General features: G+C 38.1%; 2 protein-coding genes across 6 annotated transcripts in view; one reads left to right on the top strand and one right to left on the bottom strand.

Moving 5' to 3' along the window:
- Positions 1 to 377: 377 nt before the first annotated feature.
- Positions 378 to 3316, bottom strand: LOC115830123 (creatine kinase U-type, mitochondrial-like). Its single transcript, XM_030794170.1, has 9 exons — positions 3168 to 3316; positions 2833 to 3031; positions 2475 to 2570; positions 1901 to 2122; positions 1710 to 1795; positions 1395 to 1518; positions 1066 to 1200; positions 603 to 728; positions 378 to 491 (listed from the first exon to the last, which is right to left on the bottom strand). Exons 1-9 carry the CDS (start codon positions 3314 to 3316, stop codon positions 378 to 380), a joined length of 1251 nt encoding a protein of 416 aa, XP_030650030.1.
- A 4341-nt stretch (positions 3317 to 7657) lies between these two features.
- The window catches only part of furina (furin (paired basic amino acid cleaving enzyme) a), a 62762-nt gene continuing 48622 nt past the window's right edge, over positions 7658 to 21797 (top strand). Inside the window, exons 1-3 of one of the 5 annotated variants that reach the window (XM_030764971.1) lie at positions 7658 to 7835; positions 8267 to 8334; positions 11910 to 12231. In XM_030764971.1, coding sequence (XP_030620831.1) covers positions 12055 to 12231 — 177 coding nt within the window. In that variant the 5' untranslated portion in view covers positions 7658 to 7835; positions 8267 to 8334; positions 11910 to 12054. Of the gene's footprint in view, positions 7836 to 8266; positions 8335 to 8451; positions 8533 to 9182; positions 9270 to 9780; positions 9839 to 11909; positions 12232 to 21797 lie in introns of those variants that run through there. The other 4 variants (XM_030764972.1, XM_030764970.1, XM_030764969.1 and 1 more) reach the window with 4 other exon arrangements.

Genomic DNA, 21797 nt, shown 5'->3' on the forward strand with positions numbered 1-21797 from the left:
AATACTATTACATTTTGTAATGTTAAAGGCACAGAAGACTGAATTAGTCTATTATTATAAAGCTTGGTTAAAATCAGATCTATATTTATCTTTGTTAAAATCAGGTTTTGTCTCATGTCAACTGTTACTGTAAACTGTCTTCACAGGAAGGAACCTGGCTTCACCATCATGGCTCTCTGACAGCTTCACTGCATTCTCATTGTGTTTATTCTGTTTATTGTGGGATTTATGATAAACAGAAACATAACTAACTGTATTTATGTGCTCTGGTTTACTGCACTACTACATTTTCATTAATAAAATCAACACAAAACCTCTGCATTTTAAATTTACTCAGTACATTTCATGTTGTGACAAAACAAGTCAGAGAAGAAAGTCTATCTGAATGCTGAGATGGGCGAAGGGATACGGATATCCTGACCCCTTTCCAGCCTCTTTTCACATTCAATCAGGTAATTCACACCATCAATCACACTCTGAACCAGCTGAACCTGTAACACACACACAGAAATACACTCATTATAAACATATCTCTGAAGATGTGGTTAATATTATGATTCCATCAACTCTTCAACAACAGACAGTACGACATAAAATCTCACCTCTGATTTGCCTAGGCGATCCAGATTTGATATGTCAAAAGTACTACCCATTGCTGCTGTATCAACACCTCCAGTTCCACGCTTTTGAAGGCGAAGGTTCTCCAGAATCTTATTGAATCGTGGGTCCTATATATAATATAATAACAAGTACAAATTTTAATTCTCACTCTTGCTGTTGCAATATTAGTAGAGCTTATTTGGTCAAGAAATTCAAGCTACAACTTAAAATGTGGTTACGGTTAAGGTGACAAATTGACAATCAAAACAATCAAATAAAGGAAACTTCATATCACACATTTAGTTCACTTTTAATGCTTGAAAACAAGCTGGCAATAGGTGTTACCATTTATGCTCATTAAAACATTCCATTTGGATCGAAAAAATAAAGAAACCTATGTGGTCCATGTAGCTGAACGAGAAGACATAGTTGCACTTTGTTTCTCATGCAAAATCATGGACAAACCTTGCTTAGACGAGGTAAATTAACATGGACCCCTGCTCTCAGCCCAGTGCCAAGGTTTGAAGGGCATGTAAGGATGTAACCTAGTCTTTCATTCCACATAAACTCCCAGCCCTTTTCCTTGATTAGATTCTCCACCTAATAGTGACAGCAAGCTATTATAGTCGATACATAGCCTTCCGAGTTACTATTTTCTAATGTAATGACAGCAATTATCAAATAAGATACTCAGTATTTTGTTAAAAACTTTTCTGTAATTTACATTGGCATATTTAACCTGAAGAAAGAATACATAAATCAAATGCTCAGATAACATTTTCACTTGATTTCACCTCTTTGAGGCCTTTGCAAAAACGCTCAAAGACTCTCTTCATATTTCCTCCTTTCTCCATGGAAATGATTCGTGTGTGGTCTTCTTCATTGATCCACACCAGGAAGTTCTTTTGATTATTGTGCCTTGTGAGACAAAGGCAATTGCTGTTGTTACCAGATTTGCTACAGCAGTTGTCACTTGGTTTATTTATAAAACATTTTACCTAGGAGAAGGGGTGGGGGCATGTCTTTGATGTACAAATCTCTCACAAAGTATTTCCATTAATAATTAATTCGAGATTTTCGATTCTCTGCATTTTTATAAGCTTATTTACCAAATTCCACGTGCATCTGGCCAGTCTCGAGCCATTCCTGCACAAGTCAGAAGAGGTGACACTGGCTTATCAAAAAGGAAATGATCCTACAGGCACAAAAATAAAGATCTTTATTGAGATGCATGTGGTTACAAGAAATGTACACTGCTAATATTTCATCATGTCTGAAAACCAGGACTGAGTTTACTTGCATTAATGAGCTTTTCTTGCTCTTCTTCTGTCATGGTGGTCAAGCTGTAATAGTGGCCTTCCAGCTCACCCTTAAGCCCATTGAGGGCATCAACCACCACCCTCTCCACTTCTCTACGCTCTGCACGTGTGCAGGCAGGGGGTAAGCTCAAACCTCTAATACTCCGACCTGTCCGCACTCGTGAGGACAGCACATACCTCTCATCAAGCTGACCCACTCGGATCTGAGAAGACACACTGATAATGAAATCTTCTACTGCTAAAGGCCTCTTGTCAACTGATTTTAGATAGGGTTTATTTCTATTTAAGATTCAAGAAGATTTATTTAATCTTCTCTTTTTTTCGTAACGGAAGATTGGCAAAGTAAAAATTTCATTGTACAGTTCAACTGGCTGTTTTGCTGTGCATATGGCAATAAAACTCTTGGATCTAATGTTTGTTTCTCCAAACTGTATTTTTCAAAAGTATGTGGTTACATTCTCAGGAAAAACAAAACAAAACACAATGCCTATTTTAGCTGAGAAACATATATTGTAAAAAGTTAAGATGGTTTTGATACTGTTACATTTTCCCTACCTTGCTGGCATCCAAATCAGTAGGATGTATCATGGTCAACGGGTCATATCCATTATGCCTCTCCTTGATGACTGGATTGAAGAGTTCAGCAAAGGCCTAAAAGTGAAACCGGAGTTTGTAAAGATTCCTAAAGTTGAATTAGCACTTGACATAGTGTGGTTGATCTTTTTAAGCACCCTAGGCTATGTTAAACTAAACCTAGTTGTGAATCCTGTCTGACAAAATAAACAAAATAATATATGTATTCATGTGTTTCTGAAAAACCGGTTTAAAAAGCTTTTATTCTTTAAATTTCAGTAACACTGATATGTTTGTCTTTCTGGGTTTTTAAAAACATTATGCCCTTGTGATAGATCACCTGATATGACTCTTCATCCCCTGCTACCATGCCTACTGTCTTAATGAAAGGATGCCCTGGGTTGTCTACACCAGTTTGGATGGCTTGATCAATTGTATAGCCATTGGGTGTTGCTTTTTCTGACAATTTCGCATAGACAGAGGGCGAAAGATGGGTGGCCATGCAGTTGTTGTGCTTGCGTAAGTCTGGATATTCTGCACTGTCACAAGCAGATGATCCCAAAGTGAGCAAGAGTATGTTAACTATGGAAGTAAGTACACATGTACTTTACATTGTTCGGCAGAAATATTTAAATCACACCTACAGGTAAGGCCTGTCTGATGTTAATGATTTACCTGGCTGGGTACATCCTCCTTGTTTGAGATGCTGCACTGACATGTTCCTTATTTAGTAGAAAACCTGTTAGTATTGTTCCAGCCCCAACAGCAGACACAGCACCAATTTTTGCTTGGGGGGACAAAAGCTTGAGAAAGATGCCTGCCATATGGTCAAAGGAAATTAGTCTGTCTTCACTGGTCTCGCTACCTGTCACCGTGGGAAAGTTACCTGAGTTATTCTATCTAATAAATACCCTCCTACATAAAGGAAAAGAAAACACTTGCATTGAGTTGTGAGGTGTTTTTTTTTTTTAAAAAAAATTTACCTCACAGAGGCCAGCAAATGTATTTACAATAAACAAACGAATAAACAAATAAATAAATAAAAAGGTGAATAGAACTACCTGTTTTGCAGACCATGTGTGATCTCATGATACCCTTTTCAAATATTTGGCTCATCAGTTTACTGGCTACCTCAACTAGCTATTGAATTAGCATACAGGGTGCTAGTATCAAATTACTTTCATATAGCTCGTTAAAACACATTAGCAAAACAACCCTGTTATTAAAGTCATGTTATGCCATGAGGTTGCATAAACTTATCATGACGAAGTCTACCAAGAAAACACGGTGTGTACCACAAAATCAGCGTCTCTGCGTAAACGAACGTATTGAAGATCGTATACCAAAGACAATCCTACTCCAGTATAAACTGTCTAAATTAATTTTAATTAGCTTGTATTCAAATTAGTTTCCAAAAGGTCCTATACATTTCTTGACCATTTGTGATCAGTATTTTAGCAGTTATTTAGGCTACATAATTTTGCACTACAAATAGACTGTAGCTTACTTAGCTTACCTGATTTACCTTGTGGTTTTCTGGCCTATCCTACTTGCTAGTATAACGGTAATTTCTTATCATGCAGTTTAAACTATAATCTAGAACGCTTTCGCGCGGACGGATAATAAGCAGTCCTATCAATTGCATGTGTCTTGCTAATACATTTGGAGTTGGAACAGACATTTCACCTTTTAAGCGACACACGGCTGGTGTGTATTCTCGAGTTCTATAGTAGTGTATCAAGTGGATGTAAGTATCGATACAGATTTTTCTAATTACACATTAGTAGATTTTATCATACACTACCCCGAAAAATGGAAAGCGGGTTTGGTGAAAACTCAGTGTTAGTTAACTCAGAGTAGGTAAACCTCCTAGTAGAAGATCCCTCTTGCTTCATTCTCCTCGCAAAACAAAGTTGCAAGGGTCTTCTATTATGAGCTTTACTACTTGCTCTGAGTTAACTAACTCTGAGTTTTCTCTAAACCCGCTTTCTCGAATACCCCACATATCTTGCCGTTATCTATTTAGACTAGAATATGATAGCTAGAAATGATTTGTTAATATCGAATTACAGAAACGAAACAAAGTTTCAAGGAAAGTCATAAACAACTGCAAGCACACATGTACTTACTGCAGATTCCTTATGGCTGCGTTAATAGCGTTTTATGTACAAATCCATACTGTGTTGGGAATGCTAATATCGCCGACAATTACTACTTTATACTTGAATGAATCTTATGAGTTAGAGCATCCAAAGAGTCTTATTACAAAGTGTCTTTATATTTACAGTTTATCACCATGACGACAACAACTGATGTCACACTCACTGAGCTTCTGCGAATACACAAAGTCTTGTGATTATGCGCTGAATAAGTTTGTGATCGATTGTATGGCACTTGGTCGAGATGTTTACTTTACGTTCATGAATTAAATACACTGACCATAAAGATTTGATTAATTCGTTATAAATTCAAACGCAATGCAATTCACCTTCTCCGATCGGATGTTAGTTTTTTTTAAAATTGATGACTGAAAGCTTGATATCACAGCTTTATATCAAACGATCTTTTTGACTTGTGAACTGTTTGGATATACTCGACGAAAAACTGAAGCCCCTATTAAATACTTTTGAGCAGCGACATCTGAAGAACGCTTCAGATGTCGCCGATACTGTGCCCCGGCACAAAGCCCCAAAATATAGAAAGAACAAACATTCATTGTAATTTGCAGTTACAAGAACTCTAAACAAATATTTAAGTGGAACTCACGTAGTTTATTATTTAGTAATCTCAGTAGTAGCGTAGCATTACCAAGAAAAGAAAATATAGTAAGGAGCATAAAGTCACGTGAGCAGTTAACACTACAAGCTCTAACATCCGTGTGATAATGGAGATGAAGAAGAATTTATCGGCTGTAAAATTCAGTACTTTAAAATGCATTGCCGCACGTCACAGTGATTCACACCTGTTAAACAATTACCCTATTGGAATTTCTTTATTTCAGAGAAAGCCACTCCGACAAGAGTAGTGGTCACAGAAATATTTCAAATCACCTTTTTAGATGTACCTTTTGAATAGCCATCAAAAATGTACTAATTGGTTCTGTAAACTGGCAAGGAGCATGCCCCCAGAACAGTGAAAGTACAGATGAGTGTATGTGTTAAGGTCAAAGATGCACACTACAGCCATTAAAGCAAACAATGGTAAGGAGAATAAACATTATTCAAGGTATACAAGAAATGGACACACACTCAGGTGGTGGCAGTGATTATCAATGACTATGTCTTCATATGAAATAAGAGACTGAACATGATCACTTGCTTTTCATTGATCTCAAAATACTTTAGTCTTTGGGTCAGTGTACGAAATAGTGTTTATCTTGTTATATGTGCTTTATGACTATGTGTTTTCAAGGGCTTAAGTGCCAAAAGATGTTGATGCCCTAGTTATATTAATTGTTTTATTTCTTCCACTTGCTTCCTATTCTGCCCTTTATTCCTATGGCAGTCAGTAAACCTGCATGGTCATTTAGGCAGGCTGATAGAGATGCTGAAATGTAGCTCACATAGTCAATTTAGAGTTCATACTTGCACTCCTCTCTTCATCAGCATTTCAAACATTCATGTATTTCTTTATCAATACATTGTGCTAAGCAAATAAATAAGAACTTTACAAAAAGGACAGTGCGCTTTGTAGGTGAGTAAAATATAAAGGCTATAGGAGGCACTGCTTTCAGCATGGAGAGTAAGACAGAACATGGAAAGATGCACATCCTCTGCTTTGGGGGACAGGGAGGAATGTGATCATGCTAGAGTGCTGAACGGTGAAAAATCTTTCCTCGTTGTAAGCACTTCTGTACAGTTTTCAAATCAGCGCCTGGCTAGACTTGGAACAATCTGTAAAGTCTTTACAAGGACCAGCTCCTTTTTGTGCCTGACTCAGCTAGCTCTCAAAGTACATCTAAGTTGCCACCTTACCACCCATTGTTATACAAGGGTAAATTCCTAGGTAATTGACATCCTTGCTTTCTCATGACCTTTATAATGCCTTAACATTATAATAATTGTAAAATGTTTTTGCCGTCTTTTTTATTTTCTTTGTAGATGCTTCTGCAAGACCACCTCACACACTCTGATGAAATCTAGGCTGAAGGTTCATAATAGGTTCTGATTTAATTACACCCTATAATCCCCCCTGTACCCTGTGCTCTCAAGATTCTGGACTATTAATTGTTCCAAGAGTTAAAAAAAAAAGTCCACTGGCAACCGAGCATTTTCCTACTGCTCTCCCTCCCTCTGGAATGGTTTACCAACAGAAATTAAGGAGGCAAACTCTCTCCATATCTTTAAAACTCAACTAAAGACTTATCTATTTTCTCTGACTTATGGATAATATAATTCTGATTTGACTTTGTTATAGACATGTAAAGCCCTTTGAGACTATAAAAAGTGTTATTGGGCTCTAAATAAACTTGCATTCTTTTTATATTATTATTCTAATAGACAGGGACAAGTTAAACTGAGTTAAGATGACAGCTGTGTGGCCAAGTTGAAGGATGTATTGGATCTGATTTGTCTTGTTTATATCTCAAACCTCATAGGCAAAACAGAGAGGTATGATGAACTAGGAGCAATGATGCTCACAGTGCCCAATAATGAGGGTCTCCATATCACTGCCTGGTCAACATTCTTGACATCTGTTGCTATTTTGCACAACATTCTCTTGAAGATTTTGATATGTATGTGGTCAAGTTATTATTGCAACAACAATAATAATAATTATCATCATCATCATCATCATTACTATTATTATTAGTAGTAATAGTAGTAGTAGTAGTAGTAGTGGTATTAACAGCAATTAACAGCAGCAGCAGCAGCACCAGCAACAACAACAACAACAACATCAGTAACGAGAACAACAACAACAACAACAACAACAACAACAATAATGTAACAGTGAACCTTAATGGCTGTTCTAATAAGTTAACGTAATAACAAGTGAAGGTGGACGTAGTAGATCCAGTAGATGGAGCAAGAAAACCCGCTTTTCCTGCACAGCAGGCGTCGGCAGCTGCGAGTCATCCCTCTCCATGTTGTGACGTACTTCCTGGGAAACAGTGAGGACCGCCTCTCCAAGCTGTTCGTTAAGGGGAGGTGTACGTTGTTAATCTCGTTTATCTGTTAAATATCTCAATTTTTTAATCACTATATACTACAGCAATTATGTTGATATCTCGGTCAAAACTGGGTTCGCGACAAATGGATCACTGTGTTATTGTTTCGTCGCATATTGTGAGACGGAGTCACCAAAGCAATCGCAAAGTTTCCCTGTTGTACAGTAGATAAGGTGCGTGCACAGAGTTGTAAACTACTAACATTAACGTTTTGCCAGGTGGAGCCTAGGGCAGGGTGTCTGGACAGTACAGGGAATTAGGCTAATTGGCAGACTTAATGTGTAATGTATCACTGTCGTTTTTAAACCCAAGTGTTAGTGTACGGATATATCTTGAAGAGAATCATAAATGGATTACAGCCGAAATATGACGACGCTGCTATAGAAGATATTCGCCTCTTGTTAGGCAAGTGAGATTTGAGATGCTGTTGACATTTGGGTTTTCTTCGATCTTCCAGACTACCCCAGATTTAGTCAGGTCTCACCGTCAAACAAAAACACTTAAGAGTTGAGGTTAGAAACGTATGACATAGCGCTACGTAGCAAGATACATTGCTGCGGTATGCTGGGAAAATTCTAACCGAGTGTCCTTAAACTCTTTAAAGGAGACGGTTTAAGAATACATCACTTTAATGCCAGTAGTTCCGCTGCATAAGTTCAGCGAGGACTTGTGGTAAGTATGATTGATCATGCTCATCATGCATGTAGTAGGGTAATTTAGCTGCTCTTGGTGTTTGTGTAGTGGGACGGGGTGGGACTTCTTTGGTAGTAAAGTTAAAGGAAACTTCTCCTTTGAACAGCCTGTTTGTCTGTTTACCCAAACCTAAATTGATCGACCAGATATTGTAGACCATTGCTGTTATGTACAGAGGTACGTGTATTTCTCACGTTCGGGTCATTAAATTCACACAAACTAAACGCACTAGTAATATGTTCGGGAAGTCAGTTTGCATGTTTATGTAAAACACTAAATGCACGTCTTGGAGGTTATAGTTTGGTTTACGATGCTTTTACACCTGGGGGATTGAGTAGGTTGTCTGTTTTTAAAGAAGTTAGAGGAGAGTTACTGGGGCTTAACTATCGCATGCTACCATTCTGAAGTGAAAGTTAAATGGTTTATGATAATCTTTTTTATCAGGACAGAACAACATTAACCTCTTGTCAGTTTCATCCAGCTGCTCCTCTACTGGCCACATTTATATCGTGTTTAAGTAAGATTACCTCTTGAACTTTACCTATTCAGCCTAAAGTTGAAGGCAGTCAACTTTAAGCGTGGCTATTGTAGACAGAAAACTACAGTAAATCCCTTTTGTACGTTCACCATAATTGTGCTGATTTCCACCAGGGAAATCCATGTTACACTTAACTTTGTTCTGAATTCTTTGAAATGTTTAAATCTCATCTGTTTTTTCCCAAAACAACTCAACGTTGTTTAGCTTTACCACTCTAGGGCTTTATGGTGTAATCAAAGTGTGACTCTAGTGATGTCATAAGGGTGGATGCGGTTTTAAGTCGATGTCAGCACAGAATTAAAGGTTGACAATCGGGGGTGTTCACTTATTTGTGTCGTACCTCACCGGTACAAACAAGCGCTAAATAAGAACACAAGTGAGTATATATCCCTTTGTTTTTCACACTTATGTCTTCAGGCTTTAATTTTGTACTTTTTAAAGATTACAGCGTGACAACACATGTCTTTAAATATGTGAAATGTCTTTCTGTAACGGTCTCATTACATGTTGATCTGTGACAAAGGAGAGAATTTGTCAAAGTTCTAACACCATTTTAACTTTGATAACTTCATTAAGTCACGTGCCATGTGTTTCGTGGTCGTTGGAACACCTGTAAGTGATTAAAGGCTCACAGATAGGCATGTAGTGGCGTAACTAATTCGACAGAATGTAAATGGCCTTTGCACTGTAGTGACAACGATGGTTTTTTGGTCCAAGTGAATGAGGTGCGTAGTTTTTTGTTGCAAAAGAATAGGGTTGTTTTTTGCAATGTCTTGTGCAACTTTAGTGGTGAAACTGTTTCTGGAAAAGTTTTTGTTATCATAGTTCACCTGTGCATTTTACTTCACTGATGGGTTCATTGCTAATATGTTCCATGCGATATGAGTTTTTCACAAGAGTTAATTGAAGGTTCAGAAAAGGAAAACATTCAAGTATGTCTTCAGAGTAAGTTTCCTTCATGATGGACTATGCTTCCTGCTTTTCACAGAATAAAATATGGCCACATTTCAGTGCAGTTCTGCTTTTTTCATTCTTCTGCTGTTTGCAAAATGTTCCTTCATATTAGTGAAATTGTATACATTAAGACAATACTGTTGCAGCTGGGGGTGGTTTTTTTTCCTCCAAAAAATTTAAATTTTTGTCTTTGTAGAATAGGTTTTGTTTCCTTATTTCAGGTGAGAAAGAAAGCCTAATCCGCCTGGAAGTAAAGCAATCCAGTTGTTTGATAACTGTTTAGTATTAAAAAAAACATTGTAAGCTATTGATTAACTTCGAAGAAACAAATGTTTGAAAACCTTTTGTCATCGATGTCATATTGAGGCAGACTGTAGTTGAGACATAATTCAGTGGTTAATTTATAGTTAAGTGTGAAAATTCCATGCTTTGGGATGTCCTCCATAGATTACTTTTCTCCTGTGGCAATTGATGTCATGATTTGAGTGTAATGTAAGTGTGCCTTGTATGGTTGTACTTGATGCTTTTATTAATGATTTAATGGTCATATTGTGTAACTCTTTGCTTGAAGACTGAAGATAAAAGTAATGTCTTAGACTGGGCAAAAAACCTAAATCAACACCAACCTATTTATTTTACGTATTTAGTGTTGTAGTGTAATTTAGCCTCTATTGGGCTTTAACCTCACAAAATAAGAATATTTTACACTTGTGACAAAAGACACCCTTATCTGATCATATGGAAGATGGGATCCTTCCAAGTTTGGTGCAGATCTTTTAAACCAGCCTGTTTGTTGCTCTCAAATATCAGCAACAGAGCTTGCTCACAGCTGTTTATTTATGAACATTTATTAGAGAACCATTTCATTTCATCCAGTGTCTGTGACACACACACACTAGTGGATGGTGAATTCAGTCACTCTTTTTCTCTACCTTTTATACTAATTGTGTCTGAAATATAATATTGTTGCTGAACAGGTAGAGCTGGCTACCTGTGAAAAGCAGGATGTCAGAGCATTTACTGTAGTGTTAAGACATGTCTGCATGCTTTGAAATTGTCATGGAAAGAGTGACTGCATTTCACAGTAACTGCTGTAACAATGCAGGGAGGTTTTCTGCTATTACTTCTTCAGTATATGACAAGGGTGCCCCGTTTATTCCAAAGTAATGTCCCACCATTGAGTAGTTTGTGTTTAGATGTGGATAACTTTGTATGTTAGTTAAGAGCAATTTTTTCCCTGACAGAAAAATTGTGTAATTGTGTAGTAGAGGTTTTGTAATGTATTGTTCACCTGTCTGAAGATGTTGCCAAAAAGAGGGGGTGGGCATCAAGAATTAGTGTTTCCCTGGTACTGAGTTCAACAACATTTGACAGAGAGAGGTTTCTGAACTAATGCGTCACATTTCTTACAACCAAGATTTGTTTAGGCTACTGTGTTTTAGAGTACTTTTTACGGTCTTCTTAATAGGTTAGTTTGGTCCTGCTTTTTTTTTTTGAGGTTGAAGAATAGAATAGAATAGAATATCAGCTCTATTTGCCTAGTACATTTCCGTACTAGGAATCTGTGGTCTGGCTGAGCCTCAACATGGATTACAGAACCTATCGGACTAGATGTTAAAGCCCATAGCTACATCACACAAAGTCAGTCTCTGAAATTAGTTGTCAGTTGTACTTTTGTTTTGCCCCATTTTGTGTTATTTACTGAGGAAACACAGGAAGTATTGTGCGACAGGGGAAAACACAGTTGTTATATAATGCATGATTAGGGAGTTCCATTCGTTTTCCCTCATTGTTGTTGAGTTTGTCAGGTAGCATACTGGTTCTGACGTTTTAGACCATTAATATTTTAACTTACATGAGTTTGCTTGTTAGTTTTTGAGGCTCACATCCTGTTTATGTTTCTAAATTGTATAGTACACAGTCATGCCCTTGGCTCCTTGTATTTTTAAAATTAGTTTAAGCTTTGCAGTAGAAAAGCACCTTGTTTCGCCTTCGTTTATGTGTCTTGACCATTGCTGATTGCATCATTTTTCGCCACGATTTTCTCTTGTGCTCTTCACAGGTGATTCCTGAGCTGTGCTGATTCCACCCTGCCTCCTTTGCCTCCTTTCATGTGCCCAGGGCAGCACAGAAGTTATAGAAGACATCTGTGCTGAGCAACTTGGTCACATTAGGAACTCCAAGTCTGATAACCTCCACCATCTCTGATGGATCTCAGACTGGTTTCATTGTTACTTGCATCACTACTGATCCTTTCAAACTCTGTGACAAGACTGTCCCAGGGCCAGAAGGTTTACACCAACACATGGGCCGTCCATATCACTGGTGGAGAAGAGGAAGCTAACCGAGTAGCCAGAAAACATGGCTTCATTAACCATGGGAATGTGAGTAGTAATTTAAGTATTATTTGAGCTTTTCAAGGTTGCTGTGGGTTTGTGTGCATATGTCTGCATTTGTATAAGAGAAAAAATTGCCAAATAACCTAGGAAAACATTAAGGTCATTTTTCCAAGCAACGACTCTGTGGGAATCTTACAAGAGAATTATTTATTTAGTTATATGGATTTGCCATGGTTCGTGTTTTTGCGCACAAATAAGGTCTGGTTTCAATCAGGAATCACGGTGTCTTGACACACATTCCAAAATTCTAGATTAAAGGGATACTCCACCTAGAAGTAAAGCTGAATTTATTTTGTACTCAGCTCAACGTCTCTCACACACCATGGATCCATGTCCTCGTTATTGCTTGTCCTCAAAAGGACAAAAAATGTAATTCGGCATCCAAAACAGACAGCTAAAGGACATCAAATATCCATCAAAATCTTTGCCAGATAGCATGAAATGTTTGAGACAGTCCAAGTTGTCTGTGTCTAAATTATAGTGACATGATCTGTATAACAGGTATATGTACAAAGATATTCATTTTCTTTCTAGGAGATACTTCAGTTGCTATCAGTGTGCTCAAAACTTTATGGATTTTACGTTTTTGTGGGTTGCATAACAAAAATGTTCACTGAGCGAGATTTCACCATTATCTCTGTTCCTGGACGACACGTGATACATTGGCATCAATGGCTTCTGAGACCTTGCGTCAGCTCGTTGTACTTGCTAATCAAAATCCACCAAGCGGTAGTGAATTTGTTCCTAAATAAAGCCCTTTGCAGTCATAAAGCAGGTTATCCTTCATTGTTATTCAGAAACATGATTTTTTTGCTTGAGTTACGGCTGACCCACAGATGGAATCTGACCTGTTGTGTTGTGTGTGAGTGACAGATGCAGTCATAAAGTAGACCTAAGAAAATGTGTGTTTCCATCATCTTTTGAGCAATGTTAAGTATACTTTCACTTGGCTTTTAGAGTGGGTTTTTTTTGTTATTTAAACACACCCTTTCTTGTAATGACTCAAGTAAATAATTAGGTGGTAAAATAAAAAATATTTATTTTGCCACATGTTGAAACCAGCAGACTTGTGTTTATTGTGGCCTCAGGCTGAACTTTGGTACCGTGATGCAGAAAATGTCTGTGATGGACACTTTTTTCCCGTAATTTGTAAGTCTGCGCAGTGCCATTGTTTGAACAGTGTATTTGTTGTGCAGATGATTCAAACCTTTGACCAAGTACACAGTAGTATTAAAGAACTTTGCGCTCAGGATTACAGGACATTTTATGTAGGCCAAATTGCAAAAATTTGGAAGTTCTAGCTCTTGTTAGCAGTATTTATGGCGAGTGAGTGGGCTTTGTATTTACTTTGCATCCTTCTTTTCTTTTGTATAGGAACTCAAAGAATAAGTTATTCAATTTGTTTGAGCCATGTGGGTGGTTGATGACATGCATTAAACATTTCCTTGTTGGTTTTTGTGCCCTTGCATTCTATGGTTTTTGCCTCAGGAGCACCTTCACTGCAGCCTGGAGTTGAATGATGTTGTTTACAGTACAGTATCAGTTCTGCATCTTCCACTCATTCATCTTTTATTGTTTCCTGGTTAACATGCATCCTGATTCAGTAAGCCAGGCCTTTATTCTGGGAATGTTTAATTTACATGACTGTGTAAAGGTTAGCTTCTATGACTGTTTTGTTACCACCTAGGCTTCTTTTGTTGTCACGAGAATTATCTGCCTTTGTTCCTCTTCTCTTCCTGTTTTATAATTTTCTTTAATGAATGAATGCAGTTTTCAATATTTATTAAAGGTTTCTTTAGAGAGATGTTCATACTTTTAAGTATTTATTTCTAAAGTGTTTTTCTAGAACATCTGAATACAGGTTCCATGTGTCAGTAAAGTATTGTGTCTAGAGAGCCCAGTACATCAGCACAATAAAACACTGCTCCAGATGCAGTGGTTGGCAGTTTTTTTTTTTGTTGTAGAACTCCACACTACTGATTCATCTTTTTTGTTTTTAAGAACAAACTGGCCTTTGTATATTACGTCCAATGTCCCCGTTCCTTTCACTTGAATAATGTGGCATAATAAGTGCTGATTTTCAGTTATTTCCTCACATATAGCTCTCGTAACCCTCTGTGTGGCAGTAAGTAGAGAACTAGTTTACTGAGTCTGGTTTGTCAGAGTTTTAATTTGTCTTGTAGCTTGTCAGTGCTTGGTCCCATTTCTGTTTTATTGCATTTGTTGGGATAGTGAATTAAATTGTAGTCCACATCATGACTCAAGGTACAGTAATTCATCGGAAGGATAGGCTATGTACTTTCCTATTTTATGAAGAATTAGATTTTTTTTCCACTAAAAGCCTTTATAAGTGATTAAATCTTCCTTTTGTATTTGAGCTTTATATTTAGGACAGCGTTTGATGGCCGTGTCAGCTTCAGTTAAAATTCATTAACTGAATCAATAGTTTAATCTCAATAATATTATTTTAGCAAAGCACTACTTTTCTGCTTTCTGCGGAACCCCTACTTGTCTGCTGAATAGAAATTGCTCCTGGCCAGGATTCAGACCCTCATGGTTTAACTTTAAAGGGATGTGCTGACAACACTTGCTGGCCAAACTCAACAGTATTGTAGTTTTGTGTACAAGTACCTTGCATTTAGCTTGTAAATTTCATTTTAGTTTCCTTTAGTTGAACCAAACTTTTCTTAACTTCTAACATGGAACATAAATGGTCAGTGAAAATGTGTGATGTATAACAAGTGTGTGTACTGCTGGATTGCTGACAGATAAAATGTTTCATGGTCATATGACTGTGTGGACCTGTATAGATTTGACAGAAGCACCATGCATGCAAACCATCTGCGTCTTTGTATGGTCTACATAGCAAAGTGTCTAGAGGATGTGTAAGTGGAAGTAAAAGCTGGATGAGCTCTAGAATGTGTGGCATGTGGTCCATGGAATCTCGTTGAGTAGGATGTTTAAACTGACAGGCCACTTCGTGCCTTCTCTGTTTGTTGGGAGTGTCTGATCTGTCATGACACTGATTAGAATGTATTGTATGTCATATAGTTTCCTGGGTTGTGGCATGGTTGATCTGTTGATTTTGTGTCTTTAATTCATCCATTCCTAAAGCCAGACTTTTGACAAGACACAGAATATTTTGATTCAGACTTAAATGACTTGAATGTGTGTTTTAGAATGTTGAATATGTCATTAGTACAACCTGTAAAGGCCCCGTAGTCGATTAGACAAGTTTGCAGGCTTTATGGGCCATTTAATTTGTGCTATGAATTGGCACAGTATACACTAAAGAGAATGAAGTTGGCCAACAAAGGTTTGCCTCATGGAAAATTAGACATTGCTAAGTGAAGTGATGAACTCCCTGATTTGTCACACTGTCATGGTCAGATTCATGAGTTTGAAATCTTCTGAATAGCTACTCATCCTTCAGTGTGCATTGACAGTTACCTGTCTTAACTGTATTTGAGCTTTAGGTGTGGGTGCTGCTGCGTGGAACATCCCCATATGCTTCTGTGAATGATCAAAGTCATGGTCGTATTCCATGATACTTTTTATTATGTTTTCTTTTTTTCTTTATTCCAGTTGCAATCTAAGACATTTTATATGGGAATGAATGAATTCCAGAAATGGATCTGATCTGGAATTTAACAGCTGTGAAACCAGGCTCTTATATGCAGGTGTTTCGTTCAAACATTGAGAGAACAAGATCGCAGGCTGCAGCTGAGGGTTTTATGACATATTGGTGTCCCTAGAGATTTCCCTCTCACCATTTTGAGACACTGACTGTGGACTATGCCAGAATGTTAAACTGTTCCTTTAAAAACACAGTTGCCATTTTGAAAGAACATAATTGTCTATTTTTTGTGCTAAGGACCTAGATGTGTTGATGTTGATTAAATTGGCTTGTTGAGAGCTTGATCTCTGTGGTAGGTTTCTTAACTGCTACTGTGACTTGGCTCTTGTTCTCCGTACAGTTGATGAATTTCTGCTGACTTTCAGTTTAACTGGATGCTTTGCTTCAAGTTGGTTGTACGTGCAGAATACTGAAGCACATAGAAGGCTCAGCTTCCTGTTTTGCATGAGCATTTCTTGTCATTTACCTGCTTAGTTTGCATGGAGCACTTCACTGGAAAAGACTTCTAACGGATGTTGCATAATTTCTGATTAAATCAAGTGTTTTAACATGAATGTAGTATACAACAAGAACTAATATGCCCCTACCCTTATTTTTCTTTAGTTGCTGAGCCAGGGGTACATGAAACTATTTTCATATTGGATTTGGGCTAATCAGTGTGCCCGCATAATAACTAATGGGATTTTCCCTGACATTGTGTATTGTGATGTAGGCCTAACAAAGTTTTCAGAAATGTTTTGTGGTTTTCAAGTGGTTAGTCCTTACAGTTAGCTTTGGCATAGGTTGTTACAAATTGTGACCTTCTCTACCAGGATTTGGCACCCTGTGCTGGTGTTTAACAAAGGTTTGGACCATCAGTGCTGGTGTTTGCAGTCCAAAGGTTTGCATATACACTGTAGAATTGTCTACAAAATGTGTGGAAACAGAAATAAGATGTATATTTTGTGTACTTAGTTTATACATTTCATATAGTATTATGTTTTGGAAATGTGGTGCAGTTTTTGCAGGGCAACAACTCCTTCCTGTCTTGAATGAGGGAGAACCTTGCTTTGCATGTGCAGACACTCAATTTATGTTCTCAGTGGGGGTTGCAGCTGACCCCAGTCTCCTCTGTTCTCGCTGTTCCTCATGACTGAGATGTTACAAATCACCGTATTTGGCTAGGGCTTCACTTGTATGAAACATTTCCACCAGCTCTTCATTCTTTTCAAAGGACTGCAGAGTTAAGACCTAAATCAGTAGAGCCATATCGCTCTTTCTGCGCACTTTGGTTTGTTCAGAAAAATCGGTCTCTGTATGAGTGACTAAGTTCAGTAGGGCAAGGTCCCTCTTTGTTTTGCTTTGTATGTGCTTAACTTCTTATGCTGATCGAGATCTTTGTTCAGAGGACTGTAACCATATTTGATTGTCAAGAATCTCTGCAATTCCTTTATGAAATCCACTCATTAACATTGAACTTTAAGGAATTGTGTTTTTGGAGTCTCTTTAGAGCAGTAAGTGCTAAGCTTGGGCTGCTCTGTTGGGTGAAAGGGCTGGAGGGGAATGACATGCAACACATCAGGTCTGTCCTTTGTTGGAAATGTGCATCCAGATGCTTTGAACCATAGCTCAACATACCTGCCTAGAGCTATGCTTTGGTTTGTGAGATGTATTTAGCAGAATACTAAGACTGCTTCTCAAGACAACAGTAGCTTTGTCCAGAGAAATTCCTACTTAGTCGTTATATCTCGTTAGTCTGAGAATATTTGCGTATTAACCTGTCTCCAGAATGATGATGAATTTCTTTTTTGCGGATTCCCATGCCGCAGTTTGAACAGACAGTGTCCAGGGCGGTTTAAAAATAATTTCACAAACATGGGAACCATAACTGTGGTTCCAGACTCTTGCTGATTCTCTCAATAGCTGTATCATTGTTGTTCAGAGAGTCATTTATTATTTTTAACTCTTTAACTTTGGTCAGATTTCTTTCATTTCCTCAAACATGCAGCCGTAGTTTGTAATGTGAAACGGAAAACTTCAAGACCAAAAATTGCCACACTGAATGGTCCAAAGGAATCACAGATCATATAATTAGCTGTTCAAACGCTGAAACTACTGCCTTGAAGGCAGTGGGGCAGAAATGGCATGTTGAGCACAATGAGACTGAACACTATCAGGGCTGTTACTGAGTACAGCACAGGTGCTTCCTCCACCACTACATGCACCAGATCCCAATTAAGTTACCTCTTTTTGATCTTTTTATTTTGCTTACCCATAATAATAATGTACAATGTCTAAAATGGCCGTCCTCTTTGATATCGGCAATATGGTTGACAGCCATGTCTGTTACAGAAATGAGGTTCTGCCTTGAACAAATATTGCATCACAGTTTACTGTGTTTTGCAATATGGTACATAGCTGTACTAGCTTTGTTTATCAGTGCTTAAAAGTCAACTGTATTTACCATTCAGGCTCTGGCTTTTTTGTAACCCAGGATCACTAAGCTGTGTTACTGCAGGGTTTTCCTGCTACAGCATTTAACCTACTCATTGTTCAGATGCTGACTGGTGCCTTGATTAACCTGGATCCTGGATGCATTATGACACTACTTGTCAGGGGCTGCCTATCACAGCCTGTAGGTGTGGAGGTGCACCGATACAAATTTTGTAAAGTCGATAGAAGTACCAAGTATTTGGTTTTACTGGCCAATGCTGAGTGGTGATGGTGAATGCTGATAGTTCTTACTTTTAATCAGAGAAAATGTTTATTACCTACTATTTTGCCAGAACAACATTTTTAGCTCTAAGAAAATTAATAAATACTTAAGCCCCTGTAGTTGATTTATCCTGCAGGAAAGCAGAAATGTTTAAGTGCCTTCCCTACAAAACCTTCAGCTTCAAATAGTCTGGGTACCTGGCGATAAACATGGGAAACTTATGTAGCCTGGCTAGATAAATGTGAGGGGAAGGTTTTTCTTGATAAAACTAAACATTTCTGCTCTCTCATATGCAAGTCAGCTTTTGTTAGCAACTTGAGAAGCTATGCCAAAGAGTCTTTCACTCTTGACACTGCTACATGGTGTTGAGAGAAACTTCTGAGCTTTGGAAGACATAGGAGGGGAATCAGATTGAGTTGCTTGTCCAGTAGGTTAGGCCATGATCTGACTTTGTGATATCTGGCTCTTTGTGGTAGGTCTTCATGTATTGCTGTGCTTGTGACCACTGCCTCCATGCCTGGTGACTGCTTCCCTAGAATCTCGTTAAAAACCGCGCAGAGACTGATCCTCTACTTTTCCATGTTAACAAATGTGTCTTTTTTTCATAAAGCTGGCGTTGTACTCCTTTGTATTTGTACCACTCCTTGGAATAGTTGAGTTACAAATATTGCAATTAACTGTTTTACTTTCTTTGTACTGAAGTTTAAAGACATTCTGAAAAGCTGAAATCATCACTCCAAGTTTATGGGTGTTTTGCTATTGCCCCGTTGTTAGTTTTGCAGCAGTTTACAGGCTACGTCATTATACATCAGTGTAAACATGTCGACCCCCTACAAATACCAACGAGTAGTATTGGCACATCTCTACATAGGAATAGCCTAAGTGTTCGATTCAGAATGAAGGATTCCTGGGGACCTAAGGACCCCTTTAATATCAAGTACAACACAGATTTCTGTCTGAAACTTGTATGTATGTCTTGGACGATTGACTTTTTAAATTGGTTATTTCTTTGAAATGCTACTCTAGACCCCTTCAGCAGGCTGTTTTAGTGCTGCTGGCTTCTCTTAATCCCCCCCCCCAAACTGCCCGTCGTCACATCACAAGGCATTTGTGTGTTTTACTGCAAGCTAATGGACTATGGATATTGACTTGTCTTTAGTGCGAGGAGAGTGCAGAAAGGAAGCAGGAAATGGTGTCTGTACAGAGACGCCAAGGACACTGCTGGTGTAGCTGTTCAGCAAACACCGTTCTCTTTTGTAAAACCAACTAAGCATTTGAGATGTTGAAGATTTCAGTATACATTCGCTTTAAAGGACATTTTATTACCAACTGTATGGATCATGTATACTTCTAGAAGGTGAATATGGATCCAGAGAAAAATAAATCTGATTTGTTCTTGATTAGTTTGGAGCATTGTGAACAAGTGTTTGGTCATTTCTTGAATTTCCAAATCAGTTCTAAATTTAGTAGTTGATCAATTGAACGGATTTGACACATTTAAAAATAGAGATTAGTTCAAATTTCCTGTCTCGTCTGAATTTAAACATCAGTCTTGTTATTTTCGTGGGACAGTGCAGAAAAACAAGTAAAATAAGTCGTAATTTTAATAGACTTTTAGATGACAATTTACATCAGTTTCTCAGTATAACTGTCTCTTTTTTTTTTTTTTTTGGCTATATTCAAACAAGAATATACTTTGCCAACTATCTAGGGATGAGAAGAGAGTACAAATATTGACTTACTAACTGTATGGCATCAGTCCTGGAACGTGACACGTTCATAACATGCATGCGACCTAATGTCTATATGGTTTACTGAGTGTTTGTCTTAAGACCGGATCATTGATTACTTAATTCATGTGTGATCATGCTTGTTGCAGTAGAGAACAAGATTTGTATAGTGGCAAAATTTCGGTTCTGTGTTTGTTATAATTAAGCCACTTCTTTCACGTGGGCCCGCTAAAGGGTAAATTTTGACTCGCATCCGTATCCACGTATAACTTTTATCATTCACCAGAGCTCTGATGCATGCTACTCACCACCACGTCCAGGTGAATGTCGGCGTTGTTTATTTTTAGGTTCATTAAACAAACAGAATCGTGGTCAACAGTGACATCACTCTTCCTTTAAAATTATTGCAGTTGTGATCATATTTACATCTTGGGATCATAATAACTTTACGGATGGCGATCAAAAGGCTGTTTGCCTTCAAGCGCCCCACGTGTCCAAAAAGCATCCACCCTGCAGCAGCGTCCCTACTTTCTTACCATTCCAATCCCCACACACGCGCACCAGGGGATCCACCATGAACCAGTCAGCATCCACACCAACCTCCACTCCACAGTTGACACCCACCTCGACATGCACCCAGGCAGCACTATGAACAAAATTGTTTTAACAATATTTGGCTCTTACAATTTGGATGTCTGGATGCTGCAAAATAATGCAACTATTAAACTTGAGTAAGATGAATAATTTTCGCAGTGCTCTCTCAAGCAGTATGTGAAACAAATTCTCTCATTTGACACATGTGTTGAAACTTCAAGCCAAGTAAATATAATATGAGAAAAAACTGGCTGAGAAAAAACTGGCAATTGCTTGTCCCACCAACTCTTTCAGTCCCAATATAAGGTATCAGTTACTGTAGTACTGTGAAGACAGTGTTTGAACCGATCAGTTCAAACCAGCTGAGTCAGTCAACAGAAAATTGAGTCCCTCAAGAAGATAAACACATCTCCAGTTGTAAAACAAACACCTACTCGTGCTGGTGAAGACATGACAAGGAGAACGATGCAAATGTCTGAGGTTTGTTAGTCTTAGCCTCACCCAATGCTTTAAACAAACATTTATCCCATATTAGTGAGGTTTGTCTTTATAGTTATATGTAGTCGGTCAATAAGGAATGTTCCAGACCTAGAGCATGAAGATCCATATCATCAGACTACAGAGGCCACGAAGAAATGTCTTTATTTCAAGCCTCTTTATAAGCAGTTATTCTGGCTTTCTTAAGGAGCTTCTCCATGTGATTGCTTAGTTATCTCAGAGTGAAAGATCAGCTCAGTAATAGAGTCAAATTGTAGACAGGTCAGAGGGGCCTGTAACCAAAGCCAGATGTGTTTATAGTATGAGGTTAATGTCCCTCTTAGACAAGTGTCCCCACCATTTGCCTACCCTTTTATGGATGGCATGAATAAGTCTAAATATACAGAGAGGGAGATTT

Source organism: Chanos chanos, chromosome 2 (assembly GCF_902362185.1).
Source record: "Chanos chanos chromosome 2, fChaCha1.1, whole genome shotgun sequence".
In the NCBI taxonomy this organism is placed as follows: Eukaryota; Metazoa; Chordata; class Actinopteri; order Gonorynchiformes; family Chanidae; genus Chanos; species Chanos chanos.

Bases quoted from the DNA above. Each gene is read 5' to 3' on its own strand.
- LOC115830123 (XM_030794170.1), bottom strand. From the start codon at position 3,316: ATGGCAGGCATCTTTCTCAAGCTTTTGTCCCCCCAAGCAAAAATTGGT. The intron at 2,123-2,474 runs GTAGGGAAAATG...GTGTCTTCTCAG, and splicing joins CTGATTTGGATGCCAGCAAG to ATCCGAGTGGGTCAGCTTGA. The intron at 729-1,065 runs GTTTGTCCATGA...TATTATATATAG, and splicing joins ATTTACCTCGTCTAAGCAAG to GACCCACGATTCAATAAGAT.